We start from the raw sequence: 12,491 nt of genomic DNA on the forward strand, positions 1-12,491 counted from the left end.
TTACTTGATACACTTGTTTAGGTAAATTCTTTCTACATCATACCAATTTGAACTTGTACCCTATCGTCTTTCAATTTTTTCAAAACTATCCTCTATTCTAGATTTAAATATTCGGAATTCAAAAAATACAATTTGAAAATTAAAATCTTAATTTGGAAAAGTAAATCCAAAATGTAAAAAGTACATTTTGGAAAAGAAAATTTGAAAATACAATTTGGAAAAGAATTTTCATAATTATAAATGTGTTCTAGATATTAATACATATTTTTCTCCTAAACTATAAACCCTAAACATTCATCTCTTGATTCTTCGATACATTGTCCTACACTTGTTTTTATAGTGTTTTTGTCTTTTCATAGTTATAAAAATTGCAATGATTCTTGGACCCGAACTTCCTATCTTTGGGTTTAGCACGTTCACTTTTTGTAGTTAAATTTATTTCTCTTGACTTTGTATGTAAAAGTAAAAAGGTTGATCTACTTTGTATGTAAAAGTAAAAAGGTTGAATTAGATCACGAACATTGTTGAATTTTAACATATTGCTTAATAACTAGCTACTCAGCTATGACAATAGTGTTCCAACTTTCTGTTAGAGAAGACAAAAGTATCAATACTTATACTTCTTCATCAAATTTGATTCCAATTGAACTCAATTGAGTTTGTTGAAATGTTGAGCTACTAACGCACCTTCAGTCATCCACAATTAAATAACCACCCCCATCAAATGAACTTTGTTTGATGTTGACGATTTTTCATATATTATTACAGAGTCTCCATAAGACTCATTGTGGTATTTTCTTTTCCAATATTCAATGCAACATTGTGGAATAATGTGAAATGAATAACTCTGATGGTTTACCTATTAAAAAATGTTAGATCTTCATCTTTTATGTCTTTTAGCATCAAACTTTTCAATTCTCACCTTTCCTTCCTTTGCAACCATTGTTCTCATTCAAATTTGATTCTCTAGACCGTTTATAGTAATAAACAATAATAACAATCTAGTTATGATACCAATAAAATTCAAAATAAATATAAAATAAATAACAGAGTTTAACTAATTATACCTACGCTTCCGGGTTAATGTAGACCTCTCATTCAAAAGAGAAAATTATAAAATAGGTGTTTACAACAAACATTCAACTCACAATCTGGAAAAATTCAGAAAAATAAATTATTATATTTTTTTTATCTCTTATTTCTCTCATTCCTGTTGAAATTCATAATAAATTTTGCATGATCATATTTATACATACATACGAATATCTGCTCCTCACATTTTATTTCCCATATTTATGCAATCATTTTATTTATATTGATTTTTTTTCTTAACAAATACCTTATTTACAAAATTTGTTTGTTTTATTAACTAATATCAAATAATCTCAAATTCAGTCTCAGATCCACCGTCAAATCCGAACAAAACATTTACGTTAGAACTAAAAACATCATACACAAAGAATAAAAACTTTTGATTGTAGTTCTCTTTGGTCGTTCCGTTTCACCTGACAACACCATGAGGGAAAAGTTTTTATATGGGATAACTTTGGTTGGATAGTTGGTCCTCCAAATTAGACAAGAAAAGTGATAAGAACATTTTATTATTATATTTATTTTAATTAGAATGTTTGCGGCACATTTTTTTTACACATACGACAAAATTTCTTTCTATCATTTGATGTTTCGGTTATAAGGAAGTCTCCAATGGACATTTAAAAAGTATAATTGAAAGAAAAAAAATTATTTAAATTTTAGTTAAATCTATTTTTAAGGCGTTTTGCCTAAATTTTCTTAGAAATTTAGTTTAAAATGGAAGCAAATGGATGAGTGCATTAGCACTGCAGATACTTTTAAACAGCACCAACATTGAAGGTGTTGAAGATTTTCCTAGAAATGTGCAATTTATCATAAAATGACTTTGGGACTATGTAGTATTAAACATTCAAGATTTTAACTAGACAACATTTAAAAGCATTCATTCATTGATTCAATGGCAGTCACCTATAATAATTAATTTATTTAGGAAGAGTTAAAGCACAAAACAAGGTCAAAGTGACTGTGGTTGATTAATGAGAATAAATATAGATTTAGTAATCTTCAGAATGTTCCTTTACCAATGATCCATAACCAGTCAAGAACAGCTCCAACACATATGCCACTTAAAAGACACAAGACAAGCAAATTACCCAAAGCATTCTGCTCTGGACCCTGTAATGCAACACCACAAACTCCAAAGTTACACTTCTCAATGGCTACAAAAATAAATATATATTTTCATCCATCTTTATTAACTAAAGAATTAAATAGTGATTAAGAAGATACTTAAATTCTTGGTGAGCAAATATAACCAAGTCATTATATGCATTTGAAGTTCAAGTGCACACCCATTAGTTTGATATTTGAGAGTTGAGTTAGATGAACTTGCCTTGTAACCTCTTGGTGCCACAGTAAGAACACACACAGTGAGATAGCCATTGGTGAGTCCCAGAAAGGAGGTGAGAAAAATCATCCATCCTTGCGCACCATATTTTGCTGTAAAGTAGAATGCTGGAATCAGCAAGAATCGAGAAAAGACTGCTATTAGCAGACCCTTTCTGGATTCCAACTTCAGGCATGGCACAATGGGAATATATCTTGATATCAAATCCACTACATTATACATAGCTATCAAAACAACTGGGTACCTGCAAAGATAACCAGTGCCCAAATAAACTCCTTTTACTTTTTGCTGTCAGTTTCATCAGTCATCAAATGCTTTCATTTTACAATTTTTTTCATAGGGTTGGGGGAGTGTTAAAGATAAATAATCACCACGTCTGACTGATATGATATATATTCATTTTCTTAATCTATAATAAATTAATAACACTTAATGACAAAAAAATGTGAAGATAAATCCTAACTATGTGATATAAGATTACCTAATGATTTCTAGAAATGTCAAATCTACATTCTAATTACATAAAGTGGAAAAGGTGGGTCTCATCTATTTATTGTGTTTTTCTCTCTTCTACTGATTGGATAGGAGTGGTGCTTAAAGTCATGTCAAAAGGCAATTGGATTAAATAAGACTAAGCACAAGGCACTTACCATGTGCCTAACCCATGTGTCCCAGTATTTTCATACAGAAATCCAGGGAAGATTGACAGTGTTACTGCATATATAAAAAATATATCAACTGCATAATCAAGGTTCTCGAGAAATAATCTTTTGTTGCTCAACCGCTCTTGTTGCTTATCATCATCTCCACCCTGCAAAGGTTCCAAATCATTTTAGGAGATGATACAAAATTATTTCCACGAGAATGAAGTATTCTTGTTTTAGCATAATTATATTACTTGATCTTTAGTCTTTGTACTAATTCCAGCAGCAGCAAGGTCAGCAGCAACAGTTTTTGATCCCTCTAACGCTGCTTTTGAACGGTAATATTTCACTATGGGCAACTTGGTGAAGTAGATTGCATACAGGAAGATACAAACTAACTCAATGAATGAGGAAATTGCCAAGAATAGTACTGCAAAAATAAGAAACCATCTCTTTACTTTAAAGAAACAACTTTTACTGCACTAAGAATCATCATGCATTTTGAAATATACATGACAAAATAATATTCTATTAAAATCAACCAATCAAGACAGTATAAGATACCAATGTAGATGATCATTGTAAATAAGAATAACAACATACTTGCTCCCTTGCGAAGTCCATTATTAGATTTCTCGAAAGCTGCCTTGGTCACCATTCTCAGAACAGAAATCAGAGCCCCTGATGCTGCCAAACCAGCAAGGTAGGACTGCATAACAGTATGTATTATTTAAGTAAAAAAAGATAAAAGAACACCTCAATCTACGAGTTTGTAAACCCCGCCTCCAATACATAGGAACTGTAACTAAAAAGGTTATCACTGAAGGATATTGAATAAATTATATGAAAGACAAACCTGGATAAACTCAGGGCACATAAAACATAGCTCTCCTACCATGCCACCTTCGACCTGAGCATCTGCTATTCCAAAACAAGCAGCAAGCACACATATACCAATATAAGGTCCAATTCCTCCTTTCCCTGATGTTGCTAGATCAACCTGTCACAATAGTTGAAGCTTGATGACCAAGGAAAATAAGTCACTGACTCACTACGGAAATTACACATATCAGAGACGCTGCAAATTATAGAAATGGAAATGGTGTACTTACAACAAGAACAAAGAAAATGCTAATAAAGAAAAGAGTGAATCCAGCCAAATTCCGCTTTCTAGTGTTGATCTTCGACTCATAGTATGCCAGTATTATCATTGTTCCAATTGCAAATGGTTGATAGACCAAGGTAAGTACCCTTGCAGGATGATATTTCTTCAGAGTCCAACAAAAGATTCTTTAGAATGAATTATACAACCCATATTTCAAGAAGTATCGGTCAATCACAGTTAGAAAATTTCCATTTCCCATCTTTTATAGGAGAAACATCTATTGTTGGGGAAAAAAGATATTGTAGAGTTATTTCAAGTCCTATCAGAAACTGAAAGCACCATGAATTACTTACGGGAAACAGTGTGTAATAGTAATCTCCTATAGTCAACATGCTGTTCCAGGAAACAAGGGACCCGATTCCAAGAATGAAACAAATTGTCATTGCTTCATATTTTCCCTGGTTGCAATGAAAACAAACCGACTAGATAACAAATTCCATATAGAGAAGTATTACCATTAAACATGTTAGCAGTAAGTTCTTGAGTGAAAATTGCAATTACCTCGGGTTTTTTTGTTGCTCCACAGTAATCTCTGGCATCCATGATCACTCCTCTTAAAGTAAACCTTGAGGATAATTAATATTTATCAACAATAACTGCTAGTCCATAGATATCTGAGTCCTTGGATAAGAAAGTACGTTTTGATTAATGGGTGAATAAATTAGAAAGAGAACAAATATAGATGAACAACACTATTGGCGCAGTTTAAATCTTCAAGCACAAAGAACTTAAATTTATATGGTTCACCCTGTTAATTTCTCTGCACCTGCTACTGTGTTCTTTTTTAAGGTATTGAATAACTGGTGCCTACTGTGGGAATTGACGGATTCACAACAAAAATACAAGAACAACCGATATGGAAGTACAAGAATAAATGACACAAGCTTGATGGTTTATGGTGTTAAAGCTCGCTGAGGCAACAACCAAATTTACTAAGAGAAAAATAGCATCGGTATTATCTGAAGAATATCTTGTTGTACGTTTTATGTATAAATAATTAACAACACCTTCTTCACTGAATGGTTAGATCCATTTCTTATCAGTGGCTTGCTATTAAAAATGAATAGAGTGAACTACGATTTAAGAGTCAAGAAGACGAATAATTAAGAAGAAATGAATAACATTAACTTGGGTGATTCACCAATCATTTAAATATAAAAACTCATAAATTTTAATTTTCAAATTCTGAAAAAAATTCAGATTCTATATTCTAAAAACTAAAAACAAGTGTAATAAATAATATCAAGGAATAAGCCTAAAGAATGCTTATTTTTTAAGTAAAAGGATGCTGCAGGAAAGGCACAGATTTGCCTAAAGAATAAACCCTTTTACTGAACGACCTCATAACGAACCAAGTCCGGCCCAAATCTTCTTTCTTCAGCAATCACTGCATGTTTCTTATAAACATGTCATTAATCCTACATTTGTGTTCTACTGTCTCCTTTTTATTACAAGAAAACAAAACATATATTTATATGCATTTTTTAATTATTTTATTTAATTATACTTTTTAAAATACCTAATCTTAATCTATGTTTAACTTTTGGTTAGATAAGTAATGTGTACTTTTTATCTTACTAGAATAACATCTTAAAAATATTACTAAAAGATTAATAAAACTTAATATATACAGTTAACTATTCTTTTTAATATTCTGAAGTTAATTTCTTTTTATAAAGGACAACGGAAAAAGTATTAAACCTACCCAAACACTATGAAGTCCACAAAAACAAAAGAGTAATCAAGTATGTTCTTTTAATTACTATTCTACTTCACAGGTTTTTCCCATAATGTTATGGCATATAATGCGTTAAGATCTCATGGATTCCGAAAATTGTAAATTAGTTGGTCGATTTCTAGGATTCTCTCCAAGAATTTTGATTAGATCTCTAAAAATATGTTCAAGGGATGCGAATGGTTGATCTCCTCAAAATTAATGACTAAAAATAATCATTTGGGCGATAGAGGACTCAAAAATTTGATCTCCTCAACACTAATGACTAAATATCATCATTCGGGCGATAGGAAATTTAAAAAGTCAATATTTTTATAATCAATGACTAAATATCTTTCTTTAATTGATACAAGACTTGAGAGACTGGTCTCCTAAAAACAGATGACTAAGTATCAAAAATAAACTCAAGATGTCAATCTTTTCAAAATTAATGACTAAAAATCATCCTTTAAACGATACCCTTCATTACTGACTACTTATATATATATCGATTTAGTACGAAACATTTAACAATTAATTTTATGAGTATTAAAATGAACTATATTATTTTGTTTTAATGTAATCAACTGAAATCGATTATACAAATAAAAAAATATATACGAGGGTATTATTAAAAAGTGCAAATTAATATCTCAAGTAAACACATTAAGATATAATGATTGTTGTTTATATTATTATATTATAATGTTGTTACCATACATTTTGAAAAATAGAATTATTAACTAAAATTTTGAAAATGTAACCAAATTAAAACATTTAAAAAATAAAATGAGAAATCATTATATTAATAGAAAAAAAAACCAATATATAAATTTTAAATATTCTTTATCTCATACAAATAATATTATTTTAACTAAATAATATTTTACTTTTAATGTGTTTATTTTTTATATCAATTTTCAATAAAAAATATACTTTGGAAATTATACTTTTAAAAGAAATTTTAGAATAAATTATATATTTACTTGTATCTTTTCTTTTTACCATTTTAAATAAAAATAAATAAATTTATAATAAACCTAATTTTTTTTAGTGGTATAATTTTAAAATAAATAAATAATTAAAATTTTATAAGTAGGCTAGTTTATCTTATATTTTGCAAAATGTTTGTACGAGTCAAATATTAGTATTTACTACATGTTTAATATAAGAGTTTTATAAGGTGTTTAAGTGTGAGAAATATTATAAATTATGATAATTTAAGTGTGATTATTGTAATATTTACTAGAGTGAAAATTTAATATATGAATAATATAAATATATATGGTGTGATTTATCATTGTTTAATTCTTTAAATACATAAAGATGATAATATTTAAGTTGTCATGACAAAGTCAACCATGTGCGTATATAATTGTAAGCACACCAACTCATTTCTAAAAAATAAAAAAAAGTAATTAAAAAATAATAATTAATTAATACAAATGCAAATAGAAATAAATCTTGGATATACTTATTAATGTATATTGTATATAGATATCTAGTATGACATTATAGTATAATGTGTCCGTGTATATTAATACCTACTAATATTGTTACCCTATTTTTTTTTTATGAGTATATGGAGATGGATATTTAAGATAATATTATAACAAGGTTTGTAGGGTTAAACATAGAAATCCATTGAAAAAAATATCTTAGTTTAAAGATCTAAATCATGTATATCAAAACATTAAATGGTGTGATTTATCATTGTGTTGATTCTTTAAATACATAAACATGATAATATTTAAGTAGTCATGTAAGCAGACCAACTCATTTCTGAGGAAAAAAACAAAAGTAACTCATTTATGAAAAAAAAAATAAAAAAAAATAAGTTGTACATGATATTAAAAAATAATAATTAATTAATACAAATGCCAATAGAAATAAATCTTATATACTTATTAATATTAATGTATATTGTATATAGATATCTAGTATGACATTATAGTATAATGTCTTCGTGTATCTTAATAACTACTAATATCATATAAATCTTGGATATACTTATTAATGTATATTGTATATAGATATCTAGTATGACATTATAGTATAATGTGTTTGTGTATCTTAATAGCTACTAATATCGTTATCCTTTTTTTTTATGAGTATATGGAGATGAATATTAAGATAATGTTATAACAATGTAAGATTAAGCATAGAAATCCATTGGAAAAAATATCTTAGTTTAAATCATGATCTAAATCATGTATATCAAAACATTAAGATGTAAGAAATCATAAAAAAAAATTGTACGTAAAATTATTATAAAGTAAATGCAACGAAGCATTATTATTATAAAGTAAGTGCAACATAGCATTCTCGCACAAAAAAAAAGGAGAATGAATTTTCAAAGATGTTTGTATGAGTCAAATATTAGTATTTACTACAGATTTAATATAAGAGTTTCATAAGGTGTTTAAGTGTGAGAAATATTATAAATTATGATAATTTAAGTGTGATATTGTAATATTTACTAGAGTGAAAATTTAATATATGAATATGGTGTGATTTATCATTGTATTAATTCTTTAAATACATAACATGATAATATTTAAGTAGTCATGTCAACCATGTGCATACAAGTCATTTCTGAGAAAAAAAAAACAAAAGTAAGATGTACATGATATTAAAAAATAATAATTAATTAATACAAATGTAAATAGAAATAAATCTTGGACCTACTTATTAATGTATATTATATATAGATATCTAGTATGAGTATACACCTACTAATATCTTTGTCCTATTTTTTGTCATGAGTATATGGGGATTGATATTTAGAGGTGTAGGGTTAAGCATAGAACATTAAGATTAAGATGTAAGAAACTATAAAAAAAAATAAGTGTACATAAAATTATTATAAAGGAAATGCAAGGAATTATTATTATTATTATTATTATTATTATTATTATTATTATTATTATTATTATTATTATTATTATTATTATTATTATTATTATTATTATTATTATAAAAGTAAGTGCAACATAGCATTCTCGCACACAAAAAGGAGAAGATGTTTGTATGAGTCAAATATTAGTATTTACTACATATTTAATATAAGAGTTTCATAAGATGTTTAAGTGTGAGAAATATTATAAATTATGATAATTTAAGTGTGATTATTGTAATATTTTCTAGAGTAAAAATTTAATATATGAATAATATAAATATATATATATATATATATATATATGATGTGATTTATCATTGTGTTGATTCTTTAAATACATAAAGATGATAATATTTAAGTAGACATGACAAAGTCGTACTTATATAATTGAAAGTCTGAGAAAAAAAAAAAGAGTAAGTTGTACCTGATTAATTAATGTTAATTGGACAATAAATTATGAAAAATGACAACATTCGATTCAATTCTATTTTATTAAAAAAAAACTTCAAAATAAATCATATACACAAACACAATAATTATTTACTTTTGAACCCAAACAATAGGAATTTTCAACTTACAATACACAAAGTTATGCTTGGAGTTTATGCATTCCTAGATGTGATGGGATCAATTCCTAATTGTCAAAAATTTTCATACTTCAAATAATAAAATTATATAATAAAAAAATTTAACCACTAAATTAGTAATTAAAAGATCTGGCAGTTGGTTTTCAAATATCTTCCAATTTTCTTATTCATAAATCTAATGGTATTCAACTACTGTATTAGTAATTATAATGCAAATATCAAGAAAAAGAGATATAAAAGCATAGCATCAGTACATATCAAATTGAATCAATCTGTAAAATGTCGACAAAGAATCACAACTAGTAATCACAAAACACGTTCGGTGCGGTGAAATTCATTCACAAAAGCAAGAATCCAGTATGCAGTAAATATAAAGAAAATTAGAATAATAGGGGTTTTGATACTCACCGGATGCAGAATTATTGTGAAATGAGTCGTAGAGTTTGCTTGTTCTTACTCTTCCCTCTTCTTCTGCACATGAGATTTAGCAGATGCAGAATTGTTGTTCTGAAGATGATAACAAATCACTCGCAGACTTTGCTTCTTCTTACCCTTCCCACTTCTGCACACGCGCTCCCGCTTCTTTCCGTTTTCGTCTCTTCCAGATCTGTGCATTTAAATCAGAATCTCACCTGAATCAAATTAGTATTTATTAATTTTAAAATATTAATTAATTAATCACATTAATTTCCTTTTAAAATAATTTACTCGTAATTTTAAAAAAAGTATTAAATATATTTATAAATGTTAGAATCGTAATTGAATAGAGTCTATATTAAGGTTATTCATAAATTATTATTATTTATTTTGTTTAAGTTAATAGTATAGATTATTCCCTCACTTCGGGTTAGGGAATTAACATTATTGACTTACCACACTATAAAATATTGTAATATTATTTGTTCATTTTGTTTTCTTAGATAAAGCTCAAAGAAAATTGATAATTTTTTTCTTGAAAGAAAAAAAATGGCGTTATACTATTAATATATTCTGTACCAACTGGAGATTGAAAACAGGACGTTTTTTCCATTTAAAACAAGAAAAACTGTGCGCAACTTTTGTTATATTTAATACGGATGGTGGTGCACGTGTTTAATATTTTCATATGATAATGTTTATAATTTTATTTTTGAGTTTTTTTAAAAAAATTTATCGGCTTTGAGATTTTATACTTACAAAAAGGCTACAAATGCTTTGTTAAAAGTGTAATTTGCTAAAAGTATATAGTTAAATAAAAAGAAATAACTTTAATCAATTAAAAGTCATTTTAATTTTTTAAAACTTTTTCAAACAAAACGTTTAAAATACTTGATTGAAACCATGAATTATTAACACCAAATAATTAAACTCAAATTTATTTGCTCATGTGATTCACGTGTTATTGAAAATTGTTTAATTTGTAAGGTTGGCAGCGAAAAGGCTTGAGGAGGAAGGTTCTTTGTTGGTTGAGGTTCTGGAAAATATAAAAATTCATTTATCTCTTTATATTTTATTGTTATAAAATTAATATAAACAAAAACTGAAAATTGTAATCGAGAATAAAATAAAATAAAATATAAAATCCGATGAGACAAAATTAGCCAACAATATCTTTTGTAAACTTTAGAATAACATGGGAATTCAACTTTTTTCCAATATTAACAAAAAAGTATGAGATTCAAAATTATGAGAATTAAAAGAAAAGAATACTATTTTAGAAACAGGAAGTTTTCTTGTGAGACTTTGTTTCCAAATTGTACATATATCAAGCATCATATCTAACACCTGAAAGACAAAAGATACTAATTAATGGTGAATTACAATCAAACATAATTTTTCAGATATACAATTACATTAGTGTAAAAGAAAAAACACTTACGCAAACATTATTGAAAAAACAACTATATAAATAAGTGAAACCCATGATTGATCTAATACTAAATATAAAATAAGATAATACTAAATATAAAATAAGATAATAATAATGAAAAAGGAAAAAGGAAAGCTAGGCCATTCGATTAGGGATGTTCTCACCTTGCGTACTATCTTGAAGAAGGAATATAAAAAATAACCTGATACTTTTTCGCATCTCCCAAGTTCGAATGCTTTTTTTACTCGTTCCGGCTTTAGGCACCGTTTGTTTTTTTAAAGAAAAACGTTGATTCACTGTGCAATGAGAAAGTTGGAAAATCAAGGTAACTATTTTTAAAAAACACGTAAATCAAGAAAAAATTTTCTTCGCAACTATGCGAAGAAAGTCTGTATACAGTATATTATTTAATTAATTAATTTAAATTTACTTTTTTATCCTTTTATATTAAATTCAAATTATTTTTATTTTTATTTCTGATAAAAAATAACTAAAATAAATAAAGAATGAAAGAACAAAAATAATAACTAAAAACATAAAACATATAAAATAAAGGTAAAACAAAATAAGATAAAGATAAAAGATATAAAAAAAATCAAAATAGGATAAATATAAGAGATATAAGGTGATACTAAATAAGTATATGTTGATCATAAAAAGGAAAATAAATGAAAGATGATCATTCATTTAATATTTTCTTCAATGGTACATTAAATATTTTGTGCGAAATGAAACATAATTAATGACGAAAATTGCACAATCCAGTAATGTTGAGACAAGTTCTTGGTGTTTGACAATATGAACATTTTTTTTCCGATCATGTTGTTCTTTTATGTCCATATCAGTTCTTATTCAACTTGATTTTTTTTATAATTATATCCTGTATTTTTTACTTGAAATTAACATGATTACATCATCAATAATAATAAAAATAAATACTAATTTATGTTTATAGATTTAACTTTTATGTTGTTATAGAGTTTAATTTTTTATTTTCTTCGTTCCTAAAAAAAATAATTTTTAAACTAAACATTTTAAATTTATTACTTTTTTATTTTTATTTTGTAAAAACTCATTTTTTTATTCATTAATTATATTTCTAACTATTTTAAACATTAAAAATATTTATTTTTTAATGCATTCAAAATTAAAATTATCAAAAAAAAAAAATAATTTATTATTTTTTATTTATT

The 12,491-nt window shown here is 26.6% G+C and overlaps 1 protein-coding gene across 3 annotated transcripts; it reads right to left on the minus strand.

The window, feature by feature from the left end:
• Window positions 1–1,964: 1,964 nt before the first annotated feature.
• LOC137832663 (equilibrative nucleotide transporter 3-like) lies at window positions 1,965–10,073 on the minus strand. Of its 3 annotated transcripts, none has more exons than XM_068640958.1 (10): window positions 9,858–10,073; window positions 4,751–4,863; window positions 4,543–4,647; window positions 4,197–4,352; window positions 3,941–4,084; window positions 3,688–3,793; window positions 3,339–3,514; window positions 3,091–3,251; window positions 2,426–2,684; window positions 1,965–2,208 (listed from the first exon to the last, which is right to left on the minus strand). In XM_068640958.1, exons 2-10 carry the CDS (start codon window positions 4,790–4,792, stop codon window positions 2,098–2,100), a joined length of 1,260 nt encoding a protein of 419 aa, XP_068497059.1. In that variant the 5' UTR covers window positions 4,793–4,863; window positions 9,858–10,073; the 3' UTR covers window positions 1,965–2,097. The 3 variants fall into 3 exon arrangements, with proteins under 3 accessions (XP_068497059.1, XP_068497061.1, XP_068497060.1); XM_068640960.1 differs by having other exon boundaries at window positions 2,426–2,532; window positions 9,858–10,071; XM_068640959.1 differs by having other exon boundaries at window positions 4,751–4,870; window positions 9,858–10,071.
• Window positions 10,074–12,491: the final 2,418 nt, after the last annotated feature.

The sequence above is a fragment of the Phaseolus vulgaris genome, chromosome 6, assembly GCF_000499845.2.
Source record: "Phaseolus vulgaris cultivar G19833 chromosome 6, P. vulgaris v2.0, whole genome shotgun sequence".
Taxonomy (NCBI): domain Eukaryota; kingdom Viridiplantae; phylum Streptophyta; class Magnoliopsida; order Fabales; family Fabaceae; genus Phaseolus; species Phaseolus vulgaris.

Excerpts from the sequence above, each read along its gene's own strand:
- LOC137832663 (XM_068640958.1), bottom strand. The coding sequence starts at position 4,792 with ATGGATGCCAGAGATTACTGTGGAGCAACAAAAAAACCCGAG. Across the intron at positions 3,794-3,940 it reads TGTGCCCTGAGTTTATCCAG|TCCTACCTTGCTGGTTTGGC; the intron begins GTTTGTCTTTCA and ends ACTGTTATGCAG. Across the intron at positions 2,209-2,425 it reads TGGCACCAAGAGGTTACAAG|GGTCCAGAGCAGAATGCTTT; the intron begins GCAAGTTCATCT and ends GTTGCATTACAG.